This window comes from Eleginops maclovinus, chromosome 20, assembly GCF_036324505.1.
Source record: "Eleginops maclovinus isolate JMC-PN-2008 ecotype Puerto Natales chromosome 20, JC_Emac_rtc_rv5, whole genome shotgun sequence".
NCBI classification, from domain to species: Eukaryota; Metazoa; Chordata; class Actinopteri; order Perciformes; family Eleginopidae; genus Eleginops; species Eleginops maclovinus.
Window position 1 is genome coordinate 24367628 of NC_086368.1, and position 27774 is coordinate 24395401.

Genomic DNA, 27774 nt, shown 5'->3' on the forward strand with positions numbered 1-27774 from the left:
CCTGCTCTTTCATCCAGAACTACTGTTTTCTGGAGTTTGTGACGTAGAGAAATATCCACCCCTCAATATCTTATTTTAGGTGCTGGAGATGTTTCTGTAGTCTCACTTATTGATCAGAAAATGCTTAAGTGAACAGGTTACAGGTGGATAGAGGTCCAGCTGCTGCAGGATACTAGGTGTGATCTGTATAGTACGTGATGTTTTGCTTTGTCAACAATAGATCCTCAAAACACAATAACAGCAATGCTTATGAAATAAATCTGAATGTTTATTAAACTTACTCAGCATTTTCTATCAGAGCTGAGTCTTGCAAAAACACAATAGGAACAACAAAGATTTTTACATCTGTAATAGGACTAAAATTAGGCATCTCAGTGACAGTGACTCATATCACCACGATAAGAAAGGGCTTGGTTTTTTTGCAGCGTATTGGTACTTAACTTTGAACCTTGTCTTGACTGCAGACTGGGGCAACTATCCAACTCATTCAAGGCAAACTATTGTGATTACCATCATGTTATTTATAGAAAAAGAAAGACTGCAATGAGTGCAGAGGAAATGAGATGAAATGACGAGACTGTGACGGGGTGTTGAGATGTAAAAGATACAAATGAAGGGAAGGGGCAGTGTCACAGAGAAAACAGACGTAGATAAAGACCAAGTCGTGGACGAGCGGGCAGAAGTCCAGTTGAACATACGACTGCGTGGCACACAGGTCCATCCTCTTGTTGCTGAAGAAGAAGAAGCTGGAGGACAGAAGACACACATCCAAGGATATCTGAGGAGCAAAGACAAGACATCATTACAGAATACTTGCTTTAGACCAGAGGAAGCAGAAGTGCCTTTTTGACAAGATAGCAACTTTTCACAGAGTTGAAACTGAGTAAGTACTGAGTGTGATTATGACACTTTGTGATGCTTAATGTTTATCCATAATTAAGGACATGGCCTGATTTATAAGTGGACACCATTGTTTTAATTGCATTTTTTAAATATAAATGAAGACATTTGATTTGATTACTGGTTTTTTTTAATCTGCCAACTATTAGAAAATGGATATATCAGTTATCTTTTTCATATCGGCAGGGACTTCTTAAATGTAATCTAAAATTGATCTTGCTGTATATAAACAGGCAGAACATACATTGTAAGGAATATAACATAAATGATGAGGAATTTCATCCTAATGTTGCATCAAACTCTGTTTTCACTTGCCTGATTTATTGGAAAGTTGTTCAGTGCACGAGTGGACACAATTTCTGAGAATCTTTAAGTCTCTGCAGCACATTATTTAAATTAGGAATTGTGATGTTTAAGTTATGTTTCAAATCTGCCAGCTTTTGCACAACGGATACATAATTTATCGCTTCTATTTTTGCATTGGCAGGAACTACTGAAATATATCACTCATGAGTATTGCTGGATATAACAATTACAAATGATTGGGAATTCAAACCTACTGTTGCATCACACTCTGTATTCCCATGTAAAAACCTCCTGTCCTGACTAAGATAAAAAAAGACAACATATACTGTACTGATCCTAAATGTTTTTTGTTACAGCAGCATGTTAAAACAAAGGCATTGCACATGGAGTGGAAAATAAACGAACAAAAAATAGGAACATCTCAAAATAGAAAATAATACAGAAATCTGTAGACTGACAAATAAACACTATGAAGGGCCGAATTACAGCGGACATCATTTAAATTGTAGGATATTATTCATAATTATATTATATTATTTATAATTATAAGTTATGAGTCTCACTTTACTAGTGAACAGTTAAATACAATAAAGTTTCCAGATGCTTTTTGTTGAAATGATTGCAAAGTTCCTAATGCATGCCATCAGCCAGAGAAGACATGCAGTGGGTCGTTATGTAACGGTGAGCCAATAGCTGATCTGTTCTTCTTCCCTCCCTGCAGACCATGAGGAGTGTGAGTGTGTGTTTCTGCCTGGCTCTGCTGCTGCCGTGGTGTGTCCAGAGCCAGAGGAGCAGCTCCTCTCTTGCTAAACTCGATGAAGACATACAGAGGGATGTGCTGGCTGTCGACTTTCTAAACCGCAGCGGGGTGTTGAACTCATTGCTTCGTTCAGAGCTTCACACGGTGCTCCGTCGAGAAAGAGCCCCCCGCCCGGCCTCCCAGGTGCCAAAGAGAGCCCAGCAGGGGTCCCGCTTCGCCCTGTCCCTTGATGTTCCCACCAGCATCCTCAGCGTCCTCATAGACCTGGCCAAGAACCAGGACATGAGGACCAAGGCGGCAGCCAACGCAGAACTGATGGCACGAATAGGCAAGAGGAAATAAGAAGCAACCGGGGCCCCTGGGAGCTTTCAGGGGCTCCATGGACAAAAACCACAGAGGACTTAGCCTCTTACATCGTGGCACCGACACCTGCTTAGAAACAGTGTTAGTTCAGGTGAAATGAGTCATTATGGTCAGTATCTGTCCTTTAGAGCTTAGATCTGCTTTACTTTTATACTTGTATTATCTGATTATATTACCTCGTTCTACACCCAAGGTCTGAAATAAGTATTACGTAGAACAAACTGCAAACAAAGAACTGTGATTAGGTTTCTTGTGTTTCCATGTGTAATCTCGCATTCAAAGAAAAGCTTGTTCAATTAAATCCAATGTGATAAAAAAATATTATTATTTTTGCCCCAGTCTGATTCATTTCACTCTGCATTGATGTCAGGCCTGCGTAGCATTATTACAAGCATCAGCAACCACATAAAGCACAAATGAATGGCCCTGAGCTAAATGAGCTTGCATCACCCGCAGCAGCGTCTGATGTGTGATAACGGGACAAAAACACGGGCAGGATATTGACCTCTGAGAGAAGAACAGACCCTTTCTAAAGACCTTTGTTCGCTGATACTCAATAAATTCTATTTTAAGTCGGATGCATTATCTGCTCTACATTACACTAATATGTGTGGCGTGACTCATCTGTGCTCCTGCAATGAGCATGAAATATGAAGCAACAGAGTGAAATAAGCTGCTTGTCTCGTTTGTTCTACTCCGATCATGACCTTGAATTATTTCTTCAGGTTTCAGTTTTCTAACAGCTAAAGCGACCACATTGCAAATAGTACAATGTGTTTCATGATATGATGCAGCACCTTTCAAATAAACACATTATCCTGCAATCATTCAGACATTAGCAATGTATTGTTGCTGTAGCTGCAGTCATATTGTCAACGGACACTTGGGTTCATGTTGCTATTATATCATTGTATCATTAATCTAGTTAAGAAAGGCAAAATAGTTTTTCCTTAAGCTTTTCTTAATTATTAAGCGTCATCACAGGCAATAAAGGAAAGACATTCTGCTTATTAAAAATACAGTCGCAAAATGCTTTATTCTAAATAATAAACCCCATTGATTATAGTAAAGGCAGTTATCAAAACAACTCAAGGCTACTTATGGAGGCTTTTATGTAATGACTGCATTTCTCTGAGGAACCACAATGCTAAATTAGTCTTTCACTTTGGGTTTGAGTTATTTAACAAATAAGCCTCGTCAAGTGTATTCTTGCTAATACTACAGGAAATAACTGTTGTACCGTCCAATTTTTAATCAGTATTTCAGTTTAATTCTGCTTTCCACATGCGTTTCACTATATTGCTCCTTTGATGAATAATTATCTTTAATTTATTATTTTATAAAAAGGTTGTTTTAGCTTCCAAGCAATAAATAAACTAGGTGAAATAATCTCCACCTTGGCCAAATTCATCACTTAAAATACAGATTGTGTCACAAACAGCTTAGTCAATGTACTTTTTAATTTGTCAATAAAAAGTCGTACTATAGGAGTTCATACTATTTCAAGTACAGTATGTCATAAAAAGTTATATCTCATTTATGTTGTATTAAGTCCAAATCAATTCCCAACTAATGTCCTCAAAGTGGTAGCCCAACAGTGTTTGCTACGAGTAGTTACAGAGCCATGCGTCTATAAATATTTTAGAATTTCTTAGTATTATTTATGTTTATGCTATTTAACTAAATATTTGACCAAACCTTGCTTACCTGCAGGAGCTATATATGATATTATGCTATATTCTTGTGCAAGTACAGGAACACTTCTTTTTAAAAATCATTGCATGAGAGAAAGATCTGCCACAATATTAATTATGGTATCAACAACATATTGCTTTGGACCCATTTGTTATATACTTTATAAGATCAGAGAGAGCTTTTATCTTTTAAATCAAAAACCCAAATAAAAGAGACTGCCTGTAAACATTAGATAACTGAAGATGGAGTTTACTTACATAAAAATGGGGTGACACATCAGTAGGCCTGCCTTGTTCCTGAAGCAGTGCGTGGTTTATCCACACGATGTCCTCATAGGTCGTCCGACTCGTCCCCCTCCACACACTCTTATTTACAGAAATTAACTTTGATATTAGTTTACAGCTCGGTGAAAACGGCTTCTCACATAGTATAATGTATGTAGTTATTCCCCTTAATGTCTTGGACAGCGAACTGGTCAAATGCTTAGGAGCTGGTACTCAAACAGAGGGGGAGGAAGAAGCCAAAATGGCGCTTCAGTCTTCAATCGATCCAATCCAGGTGTTGTTAATTAACGCTGAGGCAGGGACCGGCTCGCATGTTTGCATGTGGCAGCAGGAACAAAGGGGAAAAGTAAGTCTGAATATTTTCACTTTTACCCCATTCACTGTCACGTTGTCTTTTAGCAGGTTTTATTTAGTTATAAACAGGCTGGTGCACACATTCAATAAAGACCAGGGCATTTATATTAGGCTACTACTAAGTAGCATTATGCTATGCTGGTAGAAGGTGACCAGTTTCTCCTATTTCCTGTTTAAGGCCTGCCTCTTAGCGGTTGTATAATCCTATTTGTTCTACCGCAGTCTGTCTGAATGTTAATCATCTTAGAAAACAAGAGGCTGATTGTTTACTGCTCCTTAAATGGGTTTTGTAATGTGTTACTCCCGCTGAAGTAGGCTAGTGTAACAACAACAGCAGGATTATGGCTGGTCCAGTCGGCCCACAATATGCTTAACCATAATGTCAGGCCTCGGTGTGTGTCATTATGTGATACATTTACTCCATGGGAATGATGTGCTGCTTCAGAGTGAAAACATTCTGAACCACAGAGTGAAATGGAGCCACTAGAAATAGCATGGCATTTGTGTGAGGGAAGAGCAATATGTGTCCTTGTATTCAAACTAAAGTGCTGAAGTGTATGTTACAGCCTCCATTGGACTCCATTGTTTACCTCCATAATATAATGACATCACTAGGTAACACTCGTGCATCGATTGGCTAGCGCTCCAATCCACTGTACCTGATTGGCGGGACATATCTAAGTGGTTGACCAATCACAAAAGACTACGCTGTGGTTTCAGACAAAGGGTGAAAAGAGGTGCCGCAGCACAGGCAGTATGAGAAAAATAAAAACCTTTTTGAACATTGAAACATGTCACAGTAGAGGCATGAAAAAGAGCATAATATGTCTGCTTTAACAGTGGATTTTAACAAGAAGAGGACAATCTATCATAGTAGCGTCTCCCTAGTAGATTTAAGATTGAACTTGGTGAGACTCCTGTTGCGTAATTTTTCACATCAGTCACTTGGTTTTAATTGTTGTGGCTGGTGTACACAGGTGATCTCAGAGTGACTACCTGACTAAGTGATAACACTATAAGGTTACACCCATTCTCCCTATAACCGGATACACCAACGTCAAAGATAACGCATGGTAAACCTTGAAAGATGACCTCATTTGGGAAATTTCCAAATGATTACATTAGCCTACTGCGACATACTCTGTGACCTATGACATACAACGTGATCTAAGAAGTTGAAGTTTGAGTAGCATACATATATACAGTGGGGCAAAAAAGTATTTAGTCAGCCACCAATTGTGCAAGTTATCCCATTTAAAAAGATGAGAGAGGCCTGTAATTTTCATCATAGGTATACCTCAACTATGAGAGACAGATTGAGAAAAAAAATCCAGAAAATCACATTGTAGGATTTTTAATGAATTTATTTTCAAATGATTGTGGAAAATAAGTATTTGGTCAATAACAAAAGTTCATCTCATACTTGTATTTACCTTTAGTTGGCAATGACAGAATAAAAGTTGCTGTAAACATTAAACAAGAGGTTTCTTACAAAAAATGTGTGACACTCAGTTAGGCCTCTCCTGTTCCTGAAGCAGTGCGTGGTTTATCCGGCATGTCCTCATAGGGCATCCGACTCGTCCTCCACACACCTTATTACAAAATTAACTTGATGAGGTTTAGTCGGTGAAAACGGCTCTCACTAGGATATGAATGTATTATTCACCCTTCAATTCTTGCCTGGCGAACTGGTCAATGCTTAGGACTGGTACTCAACGGGGAGGAAGACAGCCAAAGCGCTTCATCTTCATCATCTATCCAGGTGTTGTTCAATCATAACCAGACAGGGACCCTCGCTTCCTGTTGCCAATGTTGGCAGCAGGACAAAGGAAAAGCTAAGTCAGATTTTTCACTTACCCCCATGCATGTCACGTTGTACTTGTGTTTTTTGGTATCAAACAGCTGTGCACACATCCAATAAAGACCAGGGCATTTATATTAGGCTACTAAATAGCATTGCTATGCTTGGTAAGTGACCATTGATTCTCCTTCCTATTAGCCTGCCTCTACGTGTATAATCCAAATTTGTCTAGCAACGCAGACGGCCTGAATGTAATCATCTTAGAAAACAAGAGTGTTGTAACTGCCTTAATGGGTTTGTAAGTGTCCTGGCCGCTGAAGTAGGCTATGTGTACAACAATCAGCGGTATTGGCTGGACCAGTCGCCCACAATCTTACCATAATGTCGACCCGTGTGGCATTATGGATTACATTTACTCACTGGAATGATGTGTGCTTAGTGAAACATTTGAACCACACGTGAAAGGAGCACTAGAAATAGCGAGCCATTGATTGAGGGAAGAGATAGTGGTCTTGTAGTTCAATAGTGCTAAGTAATGTTACAGCCTCCATTGACTCATTGTTTCCTCCCATAATATATGACATCACTAGTTACATCCACGATGTGGCAGCGCTCCAATTGTCCTGGTCTCCTTTGGCGGACATCTTAATGGTTTGACCATCACAAGATACGGTGGTTTCAGACAAAGGTGAAAGAGTGTGCGAGCACAGTGCATATGATGAAAACATAAAAACCTTTTGAACATTGAAACAGTCACAGAGAGGCATGAAACAGAGAAGCTCTTAAGACAGTGATTTAACAGAAGGACATCTACTAGTAGGCCCCTAGAAATTTAAGCTTGACTTGGTGGTAGACCATTATTTAATTTTACATCGTCAATGGTAATTTTGCTGTGTACACAGTGATCTCAAGTGAATACCTGACTAAGTGATAACACTAGGTACACCTTTCTCCCTTTTACCGATCACCTGTCTAATACGCATGGTAAACTTGAAAGTGACCTCATTGGAAATTTCAAATGATTACATAGGCCTCTGCACATACTCTTGTAACTGATATATGAAAACACTGTCAGTTTTACCTTTTGAAATAATGTGAATTTAAACACGCTTTAGTAACACAAATACATTGTAAATGGCCTGCATTTGTATAGGGCTTTTTTGTTGTCTTTGCAACCCTTTAAAGTTAAAGCATACAACTAATGGGAAATAAACAAAAGACCCATTAAAAATATATATTATTCAACCACAACATGGAATCGTATCACCTGGTTTTGGTCTGAATGGGTTATTTCAATTTTAGCTCATAGCTTTATGTAAAACAAATGCATTCAATTTGATTTGTTGGAACATATAGTTGGAAATGAACATTTTGACCACAAACTCTTAATGTAAAGTAATCTGCTCTCCTCAAGAGCCATTAAAAAAATGTATTTTGTTTTTAGTAAACATGGCCTGTGTAGTACTACGGGTTGATTCACACTTATTTATTCTCAATTACCCTGAGTGACTTTTATTTCAATAGAAATTAGTTCAAGTGGAAAGGTTATTTTAATAGGATCAATTCAAAGGCTAATGTAACTGTTTTTTTAATTTAACAAACTGGAATCCAGGTTGTTTAAAGGGTGAGATCAGGGGGGTGTGTTCATGGAGAATTACTCAATAAAGCTTGCAACAGTCAACAGCACAAAGTTCAGCGACCAAGTGGAGCAAGAAAGAGGAACAAGACAAGAGTGTTGGAGAGGTTGGTGGAGTTAAGAGCAGCACTTCAGGATCGACCGCTATAAGGATTATACTCAAGCACGGTCAGGACCTTTCTATAACAAGGAGATTATTCATGTGGTGGATTGTTGTTCCTTTTAAGCAGGTCATTACTTTGACATTTGCTGAAGAAAATGGTGTCTTTACAGATTACTTTGAGTTATCTAAGATGTAAACTTGAACTTGTCATCTGGAAAATTGAGAACCTCTATCTTGATGATCAGTTAAAGTAAGACAGTTTAGGAAGGAAAAAGAAATCTTGGAAAGTCAAATAAATCTCTTTCATTTATATATTGACCATTTAAAGCATGTCCTCTTGCCGTTAGAAAACACTGATCCTTTTTACTCATTTTCTGAATTATTTTCATTGATAAATTGAAAACATAATCCACAGAAAACAAATCTTTAGTTGCTTCTCTAATATGGACATGGACACTTCAGTACTCATTTAGTATTTAGAATTTAGTACTCCGCTACATCATTTGCTTGAATTATTAATGTAAATTGTTTTAATTCTCAAGCTGCAGTTTTCATTTTCAGCCACTACTAGCTCCCTCTGTGAAGCCTTTTAGTAATGTTGACAGTGGTGATGTGTACCTGCAGTTAAAGTCTTAATTGCTACCTCCAATCACAGGTGGAGGTGCTCTCAGATGGATTACGCCATGAAGATCCTCACTCTGCCGACTCCATCTTCCCTATCCAGGTAAGAGACCTACTTCATGACGATATAGGAAAGTAAACAATCAGTTAGTAGTTAATCATCTCTTTTTTTCCCTCAGTTCTGTGACAGCCAGCATCTCAGCTGGAGCCTCGATGACTCAGCAGCTCCTGACGGGTCGAACTCCTCGGCCAAAGCCCTTCAGGGTCTCAAATGCCGACCGCAGCGTGAAGAAGGGCATCATGGCCGACACGCTAGAAGACCTGATTAACAAAGTAAGGGGGAAAGGGCTCAGGAGGGATTTTAATGTCTTTCAGGACGGATCTTGAACAATATATTTAGTATATATTCAGTATAAGAAAAATAATGAAGACCTTTTTGAACATTAAAGCTCAAAACATGTCACAGTAGAGGCACAAAATACAAATATGAACCTGACAATAAGTATATTATTTCCTCTTTAAGAGCTAGAACTTAACGATTGTTTAATGTGACAGGGATCTTAATGAATGGCTTTGAATGCATGGCTTTTACTTTAGTGCCGTGTAGTGATATTATTACTTTCAGTTTATTAAGTAATCAAAATACTTCTTCCACCCCTACTCAGGTCAGGGACTCGTTAAGTGTACCATGTGTCGGCGCCCTGGTGCTGGATGAAGACGGCACAGGGGTGGACACAGAGGAGTACTTCCAGACGCTGCCTGAAAACGCTGTCCTCATGGTGCTGGAGAATGGATGCAAGTGGACCCCATCTCCGGTATGATGGTGTTTCACATCCACCACTGGGTGACACTGTTGATCAGCTGCTCAGTGTGAAGCTCCACAAATTGATTTCCCTCTGTTGTTCAGCGCTGGTTGTGCCGGGGATTCATTGATGTAGTGACTGAAAGAAATATCTGTGTCTTTTATGCAGCTAACATGAATATGGAAAGTACCAAGGTTCTTTAGTGTGGCAAATAACACATTGAATATTCAGTGAAATTAAATCAGCAAATGTTTTACCCGTCCGTCAGAATAGGGAAGTAATATGTCAGTTATTGTGCACAGGGCGAACAGCATCAGATTAGTTTTTTCCATTCATCGTTTTTTGAGGAAAATGAAACGCTAAGGTTCATTATTAACCAGACCTCATCAAATTTGAATTGTGTGTACAGACAATAAATTAATTTCCATGGATATGAAGTGATTTGCATCCCCCTCTACCTGTTTACTCCGGTCACCTCACATTGACCTTGCTTCATTGTCATTTGCCTATCCCATCATCATGCTTCAGTGTGCTGTTTCTGTGTCTGCAATAACGTCACCGAAACGTCTATGTACCCTTTTGACTCGTCCCTGTCGCTCCGCAGAGCAGCCCCTCCAGAGGTCAGCTGAGTGAGTGCAGGCCACAGCAGCGGACAGATGTGGCCAAGCTGACTTTTGACCTCTACAAAAACAACCCCAAGGATTTCATCGGCTGCCTGAACGTGAAAGCAACCATGTACGGTGTTTATTCTCTGTCCTACGACCTGCGCTGTCACGCTGCCAAAAACATGCTGAAGTGAGTGAAACAGTCATCCAAATATCTCTGCTTTTGTTATGAGTTGTTATATAACTGTGTGTGTGTTTTTCTTCTGAAGCATATCTATGGTTTACTGAACTGCTATTTGGATCACTAGCAATACTTAATCCAGTTAAGGGATGATAATGTAATCATTTTAATGAGGTGATAATCCATAAAATACCAAGCAGATTATCACCTTTGCAATGCAACCACCCATTGTGTTTCTGAAATGAATTCCTACTTTACATCAGCCTCCTTTCTGACATATTACCACCAGTTGCAGTAGTCTGTGCACAGCCACTAACATCAAGTCAAAATTCATATTTTAGTGCGTATACCTGCGTTGGTGGCGGGATTTAAAAAATCATATTGCTGAAGAACAAAGGCTAGATTTTACCGAGATTAATTTTGGGAGGAGTTATGTCATCGTTGCTGAGATCTGCTGGTTTTCAGCTTTGGCACGGAGCTTCCTGTCAGAGAGGATTACATTTTGCAGACATGGCAAACAATGGGCTTTTGTGCTCACATTGCATTTTAAGGATTTGTTTTTTAGATGACCGTTTCATTAGATTCTGCGAAAAAGAGATTGTCAGTTGTTCTCTCACCAGGTTATGTGGCCTGTTTAATTTGTATGTGACTCATTACTCAACCCATGACCACTCTCTGTTTCTCTGTCTGTGCCTCCAGGGAGGCTCTGCGATGGACCATCTTCACCATGCAGGCTACTGGCCACATCCTGCTGGGCTCCTCCTGCTACATCGAGCAGCTGCTGGAGGAGGAGGAGCGAGCGGAGAAGAGGCTGGAGCTGCCGCAGGAGAGTCGGTTCAGGCAGCTGCAGAGCATGCTGCTGGGGAAGATAACATACTGATGAATAGTGGAGCTGACAAGGTTCCACTATGGGATGTAGCACACAATGTAGATGGTCACAGTTGAAACTGGTGATCTTTACGTTCAGTTTGCGGACATTGCATCTGTCTCACTGTCACTTTCTTGCTCTGTTACATTTTTCTGCACTTTATGTACACTGATACTACACTTTATTCACAGAAAGCACTTTTACTCACTGATGTAGCTTTTTCCTATGATGATGAATAAATTAAAGTAAAACTTATTTTAAAGAGGACATATTCTGCTCATTTTTTAGGTTCATGTCTCCATGTTTTGCCACTACTCTGTATGTCTCCATGCTTTAATGTTCAAAAAGCTCTTTATTTCTCTCATACTGCCTGTAGCACCTCTTTTTCACCCTCTGTCTGAAACCACAGCCTAGTCTGCTCTGATTGGTTAGCACGCCGGCTCTGCTGCGACTGGTCCACCACTTAGGCTAAGGGATGGAATCTCTCTATCACATACAATGTGTTGGAGCCCTGGCTAAGTGAAGCGCGAGTGTTGCATAGGGATATCACTATGTTACGGAAGTAAACAAAGGAGACTAATGGAAGCGTTTCTGGGGTTGGGGGGACATGCACAAAAACCCATAAAACACACTAGAGGAAAGGGAAACCCCAAAAAGAATAACAGGGCTCCTTTAAACTCTCCATTTCTGAATGTCCATTTAAATACACATACAATATATCTAAAAATGGGCCTATACTGTATGAGCAGAGTTAGCCCATTAGCTGTGTGTGTGCGTGTGTGTGTGTGAGAGAGTGAGAGAGACACTCCTGTTTGAAGTCTGTGTAATTGGCAACAGGTCCAGCTGTCTCTCCCACGTTTCCCTAATTGTCCCCCGGCCTGCACTGTCCTGTCAGCTGCAGCCTGCCTCTGCCTCAGAAAAGCAAAGGAAGAGAACCCAGCTGCAGGGGGCGAGGGGACGGAAACAAGCCATTATACCCACAGAAAAGAGAGATGATGGCTTCAGCTGGTGGCAGATCTTCCCTTCTTGCTATCTGGTTGTGAACGGTGGCAGCTTTTGACGGGTTTTGAACTGAATTGGCTGTCTGATAATACCTGAAGATACATGTCTGAGGTAAATATTCAGCATCAACCATTGGAGAATGAATGTAGGCCACAAGGTGTTCAAGTTTTTTTTGTCTGGGATTTTCTATAATATAACCCGAATGAATCAAAACCTGGCCACAGTTTCTGATGCAGTTCATGGTAATGTGAAATGCAAACAATCCTTCAGTTGGTTTGTTTGCGATTGTATTCGGGGATGTGGATGTTTGTTTGATTGTAATGCTGTATGGGAATAACTAACACATTCTACTATTGCTTTGTATTGGTACTGCATCACTTATGTCATGAACGCATACAATGCAAACACGACATAATAGTCATGTGATGTTGCTCTGTTTGCACTGGAATGAGACATGAGGTCCATGCCGTCTGACAGATCTCTCAGCTTTGATCTACATATGTTGTGCTTCACAGTATTCCCCCACAGAGATCAGAAGCTAACGTTTGAGCTCTAAATTATGGCTTTATGGTATATTCTGAGGTCCTAGTGTCTTACCCTAATGAAAACAAAAGGGTCCAAACCACCAGCAAATTAAAACCAAGAATAATCCTGCTGTCACTCCCAAAATAACTCTCAGAAACATAAAAAATGTCGGTCATTACCAGCCATGACAGAAATGCTGGTATTGTTTCACTCAGCCTGTGTGTGTGTTTGTCATCATGGCAGGTTGTATTCCTGGAGAGATTTTGTTTATATGTCTGGACACATTTTGTAACCTAACAAAGCATCAAAATGAAGTTAGAGCCCAAAGATGGCTGTGGTCCGACTAAAATTATTGGAAGTAGGGGGGTTAGAAGAAGCTCCCTGAATTTATGGTCCTGGTATGTTCTTTGGCATGTGATCCCATCACAACATGGTCTGCAGTTATTCTTTGAACAGTGCTCCACTGACTTCGGATTGACCAAGAAAAAAAGAGTTCAGCAATATTTTCACACCATCATTTTTCTTCTTTTTTCCAAGCATTCCTCCTTGTCACAACCTGGCTCCCACATAACCCATACAGCAACTCGCCCACTGACCCTTCAGATAGTACGATGCATTATGCTAATGCAACTCAAGCATAACTCCTAGACTATACATAACGCTGCACTCTCACTCTCCCTATAAAACCCCCACCCCAGATTATTTAATTCTCATATTTGCAGTCTTCAAATCCAACCCACTTGACTCAAATGACATCACTTGGGTCAATTCATCTGATTGTTGCACCTCCCCCCCGTGGAATGCTCCTCTTTTTTTCACATGCATTTAATAATGGGAATATGTATCCCAGAGCATGTTCAGGGTTGGGCTGTTAAAGTTCAAAGAACTGATCTGATAAACTCATTACAGATTCCTCCTCTTCCTCCTCCTCCAGTCGGTCAGTGATCATCCTGACAGGATCCTGAGCTCCTCCTGCGGACAGTGGCCCGTCCCACTGAGCAGCTGTGTTGTCAGTGGCCCCCTGGTGGATCTGCTGGAGCTGCTGGATCTGCTGGATCTGATGCTGAGCGTGTGCTCAGCTGCTGCACATCCACAGGACAGACAGAGGAAAGGCTGCGGACATAGATCACTGAGCGCACGACTCCGAAACAAGAGGTAAGAGAGCACTTTTACTAAAGCAATTTCAATGTGTTTTATTTCATTCTGCAATATGGCCGTTTTTGTGTGTGCAGCCGATTGTCTGCTCAAGACATTTTAGATTAAAATAGCGATTTGCATGTATCCCTTATCCAAACAAATAACCTAAATTGCCAAATAAATAATGTATGATCGAAACGTACAATTACATTTGACTCAATAAAAAGCATGCATAACTTTTAGCGTAGTTTAACTTTTACGCAGCGTATTTTTAAGCCTTGATTTACCGTGCAGATATCTCAATAAAACCACTTGTTCGCGCCATTGTCTCCAACTTTCTGTCTTTATTTATTGCAAAGAAGGACATCACCTCGCTCTCTGCGTTGTTTGGCACCCGGACCACCACGAAATATCGATTTGCCAGAGTAACCTGTGTTTTATTAGAAACCACGGGCGGTATGTGGGAGTAGGTGCTTGACACAGTTACGGGCTCTGAGGCTGTGTTTCTCCCACGCTCCTGAGGGAGTCTTCACAGCAGTCCGCTGGAAACATCTCACCACCATGCTCACTGTGGGCTACATCAAAGCGTGGCGGTCTGTTTGGATGCTGTGCGCGATCGTGTGCATATTTTGTGTTCATTTTGCCCACAGCCTGGGGGCCACACATGCCTTAAAATATCTGATAAATGCCTGAAAACCTCTCGTAGTCTTTTATCACTGCCTGCCAGGGTTAGTTGCTGAGTTATGGATACACTCCCCCTGGCAATATTAGGGGAAAATCACCTCAATACATCATGGCTGAAAGAGGAGACCAAGATACAAACATGGCCTCTTAAATAAATATAAATGTTTTACTATAATGAAAAATACTATAGGCTAGACCTTAATATGAAACATTTGGTTCCTTTCAGGTCTTATTTTACCTGAAAGTACAAATTAAGTGCATAGGCAATCTTCAAAACACACACAAATATCTGGTTTAGGAACGACATAGAGATAGTGTGACCATTATCCTGGACAACATATTTGCGATTTAACATACTATCCCTATAATCCTTATAAAATAGTCAATATATTAAAATTGGCAATAAAACCAACCATTTACCTTTTGATTCAAGTAAACATTTTTTATGGATATGACGTCTTTTTAATGAACATCCTTTTTTGGTTGTTAAAAACAGTTTAAAATAAGATAACCAGTTATCAAAAAGGCCCCCTGCATCAATAAAGGATTCATTATATTCAAGAGTATTTGGTGATGACATTTAGCACAATGAACGTATTGTGAGGGTGTTGAGGGCAATTTGCCATCCATAATCAGGTTTCAGTTTTTCAACGGTGCAATTTCCTGTTCTGTGATTGTTATTTGATAACTTGTTTTGCTTTTGAATGTTGGTCAGCAAAAACAGATAATAGCAAAAGCCATTTATCATCATCTCCTTGAATTTTGAGCAATTTTTGAGCAGTATAATTTTACAAACCAAATCAAAAACATGTATTACATGTACATACACAATGGATCTATAATAACTCATGCATAGTTTTAGTTTTAATTGCCTGCATTTGCTGTTTGTCAGGCAAGTAAAGGGAACAGTATTCATGGGATAATATTCTACCCTGCATTTCAGAGCTGGAATCTGCCTTCTGAGAATCAAAAAACTCAGATGTATTCTCTCATGCTGTCCACATGCTGTATCATGCCGTTTCTCTCTCAGCTGTTTGTCACAAGCAACAGTGTTAAATGTCAGAGAACAAAACAAAGAGATGTACAGAGGGACAGATCAAGGCTGTTAAAGTGAAACTAAATGCAGTAAGACACAGCAGGCGTGACGAGGAGTGTAACGGAGAAGGGAGGGGTTGGGTGCAACAGTGTGTAGGTGGAAGAAAGATAAAGAGAGGAGTCTTGATGAAAGCGTTTGGGCCTGAGCTGCGTCTCTCCACCACACCGTCCCCGTGTTCTGCTGCTGACACTTTGATTGTGAACATGAAGGAGGGAAACCAAATCCTGCTGTATTGTATATCAATACATAATCATCCCTTCTCTGTCGCCAGCTCACACACAAATGGATAAATCATGTTCTAATTGCCTCCTTCTGCTGTTAAGTAACCTCATCATTTTTCACCAAGTGGTTTTCTGTTCAGCATCTGTCATCCGTCTGTTGACACACACCTTTATCTTGTCTCGATTGCTTCTTTTTTCAACCACTCTTCCTTTGTTTGCTAGTTCTTCCCCAAGCTTAGGTTTTTCAATGGCTGGCTATTTCAGGTCCATATTTCAGCTCAGTGATAAATAATTCAGAGAACAGGACAACAGAATGGTCCTCAGTGAGAGCCTGGATTCTTTGCTCAAACCTGAAATGCCTGTCGTTTGGAAAGTCAGTCTGAATTATGGATTTGTAGTGTAGTTTGGTCAGTGGCTGAAATGTGCAATCCCTCCTAGTTATTTCTCAGATTTCTCCTCAGCTATTGTTTTAAGAAATCCATACTTTAAAGATAAGTCTCTTTAGAAACAGATGTATTTGCTTTCACTCAGAATTTCCCTTTAAATCCATTAATCTATCTTTCACACTGTCCTCCTTCACAGCCAAAATATTTACGACAAAGCCTGAAATGAAAATGGATTTCTGCATAGAAAGTATAGATGCAGCTTTAACAACTGATACAATTAATAGCTGTCAGCCCCCTTGATGGAGGGCTCAATAAACCTATCAGAGTGAAGCAGACCCCTGACCCTGCTTCTTGCCCTTGCTGTGATGTTAACAGAGCAGTGATTGTTAAAACGGTCTAGGGGCGATATTTGTTTGTGTAAATCATGCGACTTGCAATCATTCACATGGTTTGTTCTCTAGAACTTACAACTCATAAGGTTATAAGCAATTAAAAACCTACTGAAATTAGTATTTTCCTCACCGTTCAAATAAGTACGTCTAATTATACTGCAGCTTGTGCAATTGTTTTTCGAATTTGAGGTGAACAATTCCAAGTTAAATCCTTATTTGGAAATATTTGTTGAAACAGCATCCTCAAATGACTCCCATTGCCGCGGTCTACTGACATCCGAAGGCCAGCAGTTCTAGGAGTATCCATCCCTTTGCGACATTAAACATTGGGGTGGCTCAGCTTGCTCACATTACCACTAATTCCCACTAGAAGTTTCTTTTCGACCTTGCTTATTCACCACCTGCCAAAATTCCAATTCATCTAATCCAAATGAATGATAAAACATCCACAAATGACAGTGTGATAGGCAGCATGCAGCTTTTACAAAAACATCCGCATTCAGAACGGTACAAATGCTTGACATGTGATACCGCTGCTCGCAGTTTCTTCTTTTCAAAGCTTCACTCTCAACATGGCGCCTGGGAGCTATACACCTGCCCTGACATAGTTGCGTCACATTCAAAGCTACTCCGTAACACTGGTGAATATCAGTCTGATTTACGGGAAGAAACACACTCAACACTTGTGTAGAAACAGCAGTGAAATACACAGTATTTATCTCCAAAAAAAGACATCAGTCGATAGCTTTTCACACCACCGGGTTATAAAGTCAAGCATGGATTTATTTGGCGGAGCATTTTTGCAGACAGTAACATGAGAGAGCATGCCAAAAACATAGATAAATGTAGTTATAATGGATCAGACATGCTTCAGGGAAGTAAAGAAGAGTTCATACTTTATTCCATATTGCTTTAAATAGCATTGTGTGGGAATGTTAGTTTCCCTGATTAGGGGACAGCTAGCATCGCACAAACTGACTATGTGTAAAAAGGCTTTTAGGGGTAGCTAAGGCTGTAAAAGCACTATATAATTGCAGTCAGTCCATCATTTAAAAGTATGATGTGGTCCCAGTAGGGTTTCACAGAGTGCAATCATGTCATGTGTCCATTACCATGCATGAAGTGGACATATTGACTGAATGCAACCATTTATTTGCATTTAGAATGTTCCATACACTGAGCTACTAATCTTGAAAATGGTAAGCATAATGGTATTCATCCTCTCATCTGAAGGTCATGACTCAAGAGGCTGTACTAAAGGCGGAAAAGCAGCTGGATGTCAGATTCAGTGGGGAATTCTTTATTCAACTCGTGTTTATCTTAAATAATCGCTTACAGTTACAGCCCTACACTGCTCCAGATAAAACGTTGGTGCGCTCTGTATTCATCTACAACCACAAAACCACTTTGACTCAGCAGGTGTACTGTTCTACAACTCTGTGTGTGGATCTGTGAACAAACCTTGTAATAACCATGTGTGTTAGTGTCTTTGTGTGTGTGGCTCTCCGATTCCAGCTGTGCTGAGGATGAGCAGTGGTGTGCGAGTGTTTTGCTCTGACGTGACCTTTTGTCTCCATCATGAAGAGAGTGCTCAAATAACGGCTTGATGTCTCAATAGGGAGTCTTTTACACCAGTACACACACACACACACACACACACACACACACACATATGCTGGTGGGAGTTTATTGCATAGAGGGAGGGTACAGTATATTTTCTGTTAGCTGCAGACTTTCCATTTGTTGTTACCCGCAGACCTCTTTCCACTGCAGACTCTCAGGCTTGAATGCTGTCTTTTCTTGTGCTTAGCCTCCTCGCTATGTCTTGTTAAAATCACACTCTTTGTTGGGTTCAGCTTTTTCGAAGTAGACAAACATCTTTCACTACACGTTGTCATGGCAAGTGATTGAAGCTGCCTTTTTGGCACAGACTCTGACAGACAGATGTTGTCTTTTTTTCAAAACTTTTTAAATCATTGCAAAGACCACCTGAGGTTTCCTGTAATGGGATTACAGTGTCATCTCATGCAAATTCAAATAAAATACGATCAGGAAACAGCGGGCCTGATCACTGGCTCTTTTCTCCGCACAGTTCACATCAACAACAGTACAGGACAGAAACTAAATACTTTCCCCAGAGCTTCCCCCGGTTGAGTTGATGGTGTAATTAGATTTTTGCAGAATAACTTTGCATCTTAATGAAGGAAAACTGATCTACTTCAAACTGCTATAACCTGCGATGCTAATATGTGAATAACCATCTGTTATGTGATATCTTAAGGATACAAATTCTGTAGTGAAGAAAAATGTAAAAGAAGCAAAGCATGAATTTAAGTCTTTAGTCATACTTTTTATTTCCAAAAATAATAAATGTTTTAAAGTCTCACAATGTTAGCACTCAGTTGTGTCTGCTTTTGCTTTTATTGACACTGAGGCTAAACGGGTAAAATATTAAAAAGTATTGCTTGATTTCATTCAAATGTGCCCTATTGTGTTCATTTTCGGGATCATATTAGTATGTGTTGCCTCTTCTGTGACATCTTTCCATGCTTTAATGTTCAAAAAGGTCTTTATTTTTCTCATACTGCCTGTGCTACAGCACCTCTTTTGACCCTCTGTCTGATGTAAGCCTTTGTAAACCATTTACATGCACATAAACCTATACCACACATTACAGTAAAGGGAAAAATCCCGAAGAGCACAACTGGGCCTCTTTAATAATGATGAGGTTTTGTTTTGCTGATAAAATATAGTTTTCCATACTTTTTCCATAAAAATCCCACATTAAATATGTATTAAAATTTATATGCCCCATATTCGTGTACCCTTCTTTTACATTCCTGCCTTGTCACTGATTTTGACAACCTGTTACATCAGCGCGTCTCACAGGAATAGCAAGATTATCTTTGCTGCCTTTTAATCTTTGTGCTGCCGATGCAGATGGGGCTTTAGCTGTTCAATTATACATGTTATACAGTCTCTTGTCACCTAAATCTGGCTTCCTACACTGAAGGGGAAAAGATTGTAGTGCGTCACTTAGTGTAGAAAAATCTCGTCTATATAATGGAGAGGTTGTTAAACATGTGAAACAACGCACTCCAACATACATCTTATTTAAGTTTGCTAGCAAAACCACATGTCTACTATTTGGCATTCGAATCCCTGAATGGTTTACGTGTTCAATTTGTCAAACCTGAAGAACATTGACATTATTAAAGTATTTATAAACTGGTCACATCTACAACATATAAAGACATTGTAAATTTTTTCCTAAGCAGAGCTGAAATAAGATCAAACAAAGCACTGAAACACTGAATCTAAATCAAAGGCTTAGGGATCAGGACTCAGAGGTAATGTGAAGTGCTGTGCAGATTTTTAATGTGAATATCTTTGCCTATAGTTATGTGTACATTTTCCGTATTTTGCACCAGAAAAATATCAAGAATCAGATGTAGCCATGTAAGACCAAGACAAACTCCCCCCCCTGCCTGAAACGCCTCCATTGGAATCCTTTCTTTACTTTTTTAACCTATAGCGCTCCAACACATTGTACGTGATAGGCTAAGGGGCGGTACTTCTCTAAGCGGTTGACCAATCACAACAGAGCCGGCCAGCTAACCAATCAGAGCAGACTGGGCTCTGGTTTCAGACAGAGAGGGAAAAGAGGTGCTACAACAGAGGCAATATGAGAAAAATAAAGAGCTTTTTGAACATTAAAGCATGGAGACATGTGACAGTAGAGACAGAAAATACAAATATGAAACAGAATAAGATAACACATTAGGCAGAGCTCTGTTTAATCTTCAATGAAGTTATTTTGGAACCACATGTTCTCCTCGATTAGAAGTATATCCAGGCTACATGCTTCTTCTAAGTAATTTAACTGTTTATGGTTTGTTTTCTCCAAATTCTGCTTTGAGGATTATTGTGCATGACCTTCCCTTTTGTTTAAAAGAAACGAAAATAAAAAAACACAGGACTTGAGCTGGTTTTTTTTTTTTTCAAAGGAAAATGTTAAATGAAGAGTCTTTGTGCAACAGGCCACCGATGTTCAGATTTCTATGAAGATGTGTCATTGCGCTCACATTCGACCTCATTACCTTTGAATGTGGAAAAGGTGTTTTAATGAGGTGATTAAATGCAGCCTCCTTGATTTGACATTTGCTACTTCTCAGAAAGGGTCTAGGTGAGATTATTGCCATTTGCGAGGCTAGAAAATGTTCACAAGCAGTCACCTGCAGCACACCATGGTGAGCATCTTCCTCACGCATGCAGGCGACTTAATTAGGATGCCATCTTAGGAAAAGGCACCTGGTTTCACACTGCACGCCTCTTGGTCACAGCTCGTTACCAGGAGTGGGGGAGAAACTCTTTCTTACTTTTTTTAAGTAAGAAGGACTAATAACAACCAACGTGTGGATAAGGATCAATGTGAAACAACACAGTGCTCTCCAGGGTCAGGCGTGTGGCGCTGTGGGTCGAACCAGAGCACGGTCATAGCAATTGATTTTTCACACCTCTGCTTCACATGAATGTCCTTTTCAACTTTGACTTGAGATTGGCACACAGTGGCACATACTGTATATAAGACATATATAACTGAATCAATGTAAGGAGAAAAGTTGATATATTACAGAAAAACCTGTGTTTCATATAGATATCAGTCCCTGAGCTGCTCTACGACAAGATTGCTTTTTCCTTTGCTTAGCATCCAACCCGTGCAGTCCTCATGCTTTTCACTCAGGCAATCATGAGTTCAAGTCTTTGGGGATATAGGCAGCCTTTTGGGTACCTGAGGCAACCAGGAAAACAGAAGTAGTTATGGTGATGTTAGAGTTTAGAGTGGAAAAAAAGCCGCCACCTTTGCACCCTGGGACATCGTGTTTACAAACGCTGCTGGCTTCTTGTCTACTTCCTTCCCTTACACTTTCTGTAATCAGTCTCAGCTTTCAGGCAGGCATTTCAGATGTCCTTCTTCCAGATGACGCATGCCCTCTTTTAAACAAGAATTCACTACTCTACATTTTCATTTCCAAAACCCAACCCTTGCCCCCTTATCTTCCCAATTCTAGCCTCTGGTGGCAATCAGACAGTCTGTTCACGAACGGACCAGCTGGAAACCTCCAGCATGAGCCAAGCAAAGTGGCTGCAGGGCTGCCCACATACACACTGTCAATTCCCCGCGTGCTGTTTACTTCCCCAGTATCCCTCCTTTCATTTCTCCTTACGTTCCCATGAGATGTCCCTTATAGATCGAAACCAAACCTTTAAAACATCTGTCACTATAGCTTAAAGAGTGCAGTGGAAACTTTCACGAAGTCCATTAGGCAATTGTTTTACTGGGATTTCCCTTTTCTCCTCCATTCTGCTGTTAAGAACGCTCAGGGAGAACAGTCAACAGTGTGTGGATTTGTTTTAGTCTTTCTGTGTGAATCTTTGAAGTAGATAGACGGATTAGCTCTATTTGTCTGTCAACTGCATGGCGTCACCTAAGATGTCATACTCTTCAATACTTTGACACCTGTGCCCTCATTAACCCACACTCTTGTCGTGGGGTTGCCTGGGAAACAAGTCGATCTCGTAACGCAACATCGTTTCTTGCAGTGCACGTTTGAGATTTGATTGTCTTTGTTGCTCTTTTGGCTTCAGGCTTCATCAACAAATGTCTTAAACACTTTATGTTCTTAGGTTGTTTTTTTTCCTACCTCTGATGATTTTAAGGAAAGGAAGCTGAATTGATTTCCCACAGGTGCAATCAGTGTTCAGCGGCCTGCAATCACCTGTGTTTCGCACCCTGCCTGTAATCTTGTGGTTGTCAATACAGCAGTGAGATACTGTCTCTGTGTTCATATCAGTGCTGGCAGTGTCTCACAGCTATAAGAAAAATCAACAACAACAGAGCTCCAGCACTGATTAGCAGTTTTATCCATGTCATGCTGTTTATGAAAAGAACGGATTTATCAAACCCTCATTGATGTCTTCACTAGAATTCAAAACAATGAAACATCTTCTATCTGTCCCATCTTACGCTTTTACAACCTACAAAACAACATTTAAGTGTTTCTGATGCTGTTTAATATCAGATTTTCTGGGAATTAACCTGCAATTTAAATTTAAAAACAATTTATATTAACAGTAGCTGACCTCACTCATACCCTACCAAGGCCACAAAATCTACCCATCCATCTAAAACAAACTTGCCATGCCTTGCCATAAGTCAGTAAATGATAACCTTAGAAATAGCTAGAGTTGGTAAGCTTAGCTCTCCCAAACTACAAAATACATCCTACAAACACCTCAATATATCACTATAACTCTCTTTCCCTTTCTTGTGTATCTTCAGCCATATTAGCCATACGTTACTATGTGAGCTTAATCTATTTTGAAAAATGTTGATGGAGCCTGGCTAGCTTTTTTCCTAGCATCTTTTTTTTATGCTAAGCTAACCAAACCCTGCCTATTTCCAAAAAGATAGAGCAATACTTGTACTGTAAATGATAATGTAGTTGGTACCGCTGGCAGCCTAGTGATCCTAACCAAATGTTTGTAAGTAATGTATACTGATCTACTGAGAGGTCAGTTTATTCATCTAAATACTTAGCTCACTCAAATGTCTGCTCCTGAGATGCAGATCAAATCCTATTGGTGCTGACAGCCTGTCTGCAGGTCTCAAAAGCCAAACTGGTTATCACAAATACTGATTCGAGGCAGATTGAAGGCTGGATGGTGCATAATTCAGCACCTGTTCAACCTAGAAATAGACAGATAGACAGAAAGCAAGCGAGGCATTTTCTTATTTTTCGCCAACACTGGTGATGATCCTGGCTTTGACTTTTCTATCCCGGGTAATGTTGCAATGTCTGACATGCCATGAGGAAGAAAATGTGTGTTTGATTTACTCCGCCACAGTCCATTTCTCATCCGTCTGTTCTGTGTTCCTGTCTCCACAGCACTGTCACTGAGCTGTTATTCACTTGTCCTGCATCATGGAGGCTCAGCCTGGTGCATCATGGGAGCTCATCAACGGTGTGACAGATACAATATATAAGGGCTGAGAGGTCATTATGGAGACTGACAGCTACACCCCCACCACCACTGACTGGGCTGGGACGTTGGATGGCCTGGAGGGAATGGGAATCCTTCAGGAGCAGGGTGGTGTACCAGGAAGCCCGGACTCCTGGTACACGCCGTACTCACTGGGCTTCCAGGTCTCGCTAACTGGCTTCCTCATGCTGGAGCTGGTTTTGGGTTTCAGCAGCAACCTGACTGTGCTGGTGCTCTACTGCTCCCAATCAAATCTAGTGGACTCAGTGAGCAACATGGTGACGGTGAACCTGCACGTGCTGGATGTAGCAGTGTGTGTGCTTTGTTTGCCCCTCACCCTGGTGGTGGTGCTTCTGCCTCCCGGACCGAACATGGCCCTGATCTGCTGCTTCCACGAGGCGTGCGTCACCTTTGCCAGCATAGCCACGGCCGTCAACATCCTGGTCATCAGCTTGGACAGATACGACATTTCAGTGCGGCCGGCCAACAGGCTGCTGACCACGCGGAGAGCCGCGCTGCTCCTGGCTGCCGTTTGGGTTACCTCTGTGGCTGTGTTTTTTATCCCGTTCTTGGAGGTGCAGTGGTCCAGTGGAGAAGAGGAGCAGGTGACGCCTTTGTCGCTGTCGTCAAATGGTCCCGCTGTGGTGCCGGCTTGGCGTAACCAGACTCTGCTGTGTGTTGGCGGGCAGGGCTTCAACACAGGCCTGGGTATGTATTACCATCTGATCCTGCAGGTGCCCATCTTCTTCACCACAGTGGCAGTCATGCTGTTTACCTACTCCAGGATACTGAGGGCTTTAAACATCCGCATTGGCTCCCACATGAAGAAGGGCCAGCGGTTCAGGGGGCAAAACCAGAGACAGCAAAAAAGGAGGGCTGGAATCAGAAAGAGGGACGGTGGGGAGGTAGGAGGGGAGCAGTGCACCACAGATTTCACCAAACAGCTAAGCCACCCGCCTCTCATCCCTTCACCTTCCCCCACACACCCCAATGACAATGACACCCCCACAGCTACCTCCCCCCCAGCCCTGTCCTCCTCCGCCCCGCTCCTCACCTCTGACACGGGAGCAGCCACCGCCATGCCCTCCTCCATGGGAGTCCAGGCCTCCGTGTCGGCCATCATTGCGCTGAGGCGTGCTGTGCGGAGACACAGGGATCGGCGAGAGCGGCAGAGGCGGGTGTTCAGGATGTCCCTCATCATTATCACCACCTTCCTGGGCTGTTGGGCCCCCCTCTCTGTGACCAACCTGCTAATCCTGGGCATCGGCCCCAGTGACGCCCTGGTCAGCCTGCGCCTCTGGTTCTTAGCCCTGGCATACGGCACCACCGTCTCCCACCCTCTGCTCTACGCGTTCACCCGGCAGAAGCTGCGCCGGGCCCTCCGTGCTAAGGTTAAGAAGAGGGTGGTGTCTCTGCTCCAGGTGGACCCTTCACCGGGGGGCACCGTCATACACAACTCCTGGGTGGAGAACAGAAAAACCAGCAGGAAGGTGCGGCTGGAAGCGAGCGAAGGTACTGACCGCTGCCTGGCTGAGGTCCTGTGAGACTGGCACAGTAATTAAAAAAGAAATAAACACACAATGAAGTCACAGGTGCGCTCCATTGTGAAACTCACTGGTGTGTGAAGCCGGAGTGTGAAGCCAGTGTAAAAAGTGTGAAAAACACATTTCCACCTCTGGGAAATGTCTTAACGTTAGCACCACCAGCAGCAGCAGCAGCAACACGCTAAACAAAGCAGGGGTGCACACAGCCTCTGCAGCTGAAGAAATCAACAACAAAAGCATACAAATGTACATATTTTGCACAACCATAATCCAAAAGTATGTTTACATATGGAGTTGTATGATAGATTATGGTGTTCATCCAACAGCTCCAAAGAATGAGTTTTGCCCGCAGATGATCTGATCTGCCGCCCACTCAGATGCTCGAAGGCAGCTTTAAAAAAAAATGTTGATTCACTACACATAGAAAATAAATATTCAACAAACTCTTTGAATGTATTTATCTTGGCTGTCTTAGTTTTGCTGTGATGGTATCATGTTTTCCAAAGCAAAGGGGGAACATATACTTTTACAGGCAAAGCACATTGATATGTTGATGATGTAAATGAATCAGCATTTAGGAGAGGATAAGGTCAGAGAACAATTAAAGGCTAGTGTTAAATATTACCTGCTGTTTTGCTTTAGCTATAGTACTTATTACACGGTTAATATTACAGTGTTAACATGAAATCTTGCAATGCTCTTTCTTTATAAATGCAACTCTTTTGGTCCCAAATTTTTATCAAATGGTGTAATGTCTTGATTGGTGTTTTGCATATGCAGCCTGGACAAAATAAGCTCATTTGTCAAGATGTTTTTGGAATAAAGCTTACTGGAGAATTAGGTAAGGGGGATTGATTTCCTTTGTGTACAGTCAGTCAATATGAAGCTTCAGGCAACAGTCGATTACCTTAGCTCAGCAGAAAGACAGGAAACAGAGGGAAACAGTTTGGCTCTGTCCAAATAAACAAATGTCCGTGTTTTTGCACTTCACACAGAGCCAGACTCGTTAATTTCCCCGCTTTCAACTCTTTATGGTACGCTAAGCTAACCAGCTGCCGACTGTTACTTCATATTAAGCATAGACACATGCAATCAAACACCTTATCAAACTCTCAGTTTAAATAAGCTTCTTTCCCAAAATGTCTAACATGTCCTTTAAATAGTAAAAACAGAACTCTATTTTTATGATTTATAAAATATTGAACAATGTAAAATGCTAAGGTGACACAATAACAGGAAACCCTTATTATGATGCAGTCCAGAACATGAACCAAAATGACAGAATTTAAATAAATCCATGTTCATTTAACACCGTTCTGACAAACTGTAACAAATTATGCACAATTACTGCAAAAAAAGGTACTCATTGCAGGTCTGTTGTTCTGGGTTGCATTATATTTAAGGTGTGTCTTTTGCTTTAATTCGGCATGTTAAAAGCATGCCGTTCGCTTTTGTAATAGCATTTATGTACATGTTGTAAATACTGAACAGACAACAATATACTTAATGTGAAATATACTGTGCAAGTCACTTCGTCTGTATGTGACTAGAGACTTTTTCTTGATTTAGAGGTCGTCCAAATGTGCACTCCAGCGGGTCAGCCTCAGCAAACACAAGAGAGAAACTGTCCCCACAGATTGAGGGATCGTTAATAAGACAAGAGTTTCTCATTGACCTTATTCTGCCTGACTGTGTGTGTGCTCTAATGCTTTACTCACACTGGGGCTCATTTCAGGGACCATGTGATTTCTCTCTCACACACACACACACACACACACACACACACACACACACACACACACACACACACACACACACACACACACACACACACACACACACACACACACACACACACACACACACACACACAAACGATTGATGTGTTCTTGAATGTAAAACATGAAAAAGATTAATATTATACTGTATGTAAACCAAGAATATGCTATATTTATATGTTTTCTTCATGGTGTTGTTTTTATGTGAATGTATACCATGCCATGTTGAATTGTATCAATAAATGTGAAATACTGAATTTGCTCCTCCTGTCCTGTCGTCCTGTATGAATTTATCCCTGCGATATTTCTTTTTCAACCCTTAATTGCTTTCTGTATCCTGGAAGATACAGTCACTTGACAGGCTGTGTCCATGTGTAGAATAAGGGTAATATTGGTGTTGCATGGGTGTAATATGGGTTTAATTACCACGTACTATAGGTGAAATAACAGCATAATATCATAACAGTGTTATATGGATGTAATAATGATGTAATAAAAGTGTAAATGGTTGTAAAAATAATAAGGGTGTAATACAGGTGTAATAATGGGTAATTGAGGTGTAATGTAGATCATACTAATCACTTATCAGTTTTCCATAATATTTATGTGATTGCCCATATAAGGGTTAAAGACATGAGATACTATAGAATGTTAAGCATAAAATACTATACAATATTCCTGTCTT

The 27774-nt window shown here is 40.9% G+C and overlaps 2 protein-coding genes and 1 long non-coding RNA gene across 4 annotated transcripts; 2 read left to right on the forward strand and 1 right to left on the reverse strand.

Annotated features, from left to right (window-relative positions):
- Positions 1–255: 255 nt before the first annotated feature.
- On the reverse strand, positions 256–4665 carry LOC134882262 (uncharacterized). Its single transcript, XR_010168135.1, has 2 exons — positions 4282–4665; positions 256–778 (listed from the first exon to the last, which is right to left on the reverse strand). It is a non-coding gene; the product is annotated as an uncharacterized LOC134882262 (long non-coding RNA).
- LOC134882261 (lipid transferase CIDEC-like) lies at positions 4507–11547 on the forward strand. 2 transcript variants are annotated; one of them, XM_063909880.1, is made up of 7 exons: positions 4520–4654; positions 8141–8267; positions 8858–8926; positions 9003–9156; positions 9489–9638; positions 10231–10421; positions 11112–11547. In XM_063909880.1, exons 3-7 carry the CDS (start codon positions 8874–8876, stop codon positions 11290–11292), a joined length of 729 nt encoding a protein of 242 aa, XP_063765950.1. In that variant the 5' UTR covers positions 4520–4654; positions 8141–8267; positions 8858–8873; the 3' UTR covers positions 11293–11547. The 2 variants fall into 2 exon arrangements, with proteins under 2 accessions (XP_063765949.1, XP_063765950.1); XM_063909879.1 differs by lacking the exon at positions 8141–8267 and having other exon boundaries at positions 4507–4654.
- Positions 11548–13830: 2283 nt separating this feature from the next.
- Positions 13831–27309, forward strand: LOC134882429 (G-protein coupled receptor 22-like). The gene is made up of 2 exons (XM_063910107.1): positions 13831–13962; positions 23674–27309. Exon 2 carries the CDS (start codon positions 23788–23790, stop codon positions 25309–25311), a length of 1524 nt encoding a protein of 507 aa, XP_063766177.1. The 5' UTR covers positions 13831–13962; positions 23674–23787; the 3' UTR covers positions 25312–27309.
- The last annotated feature ends 465 nt before the right edge of the window (positions 27310–27774 follow it).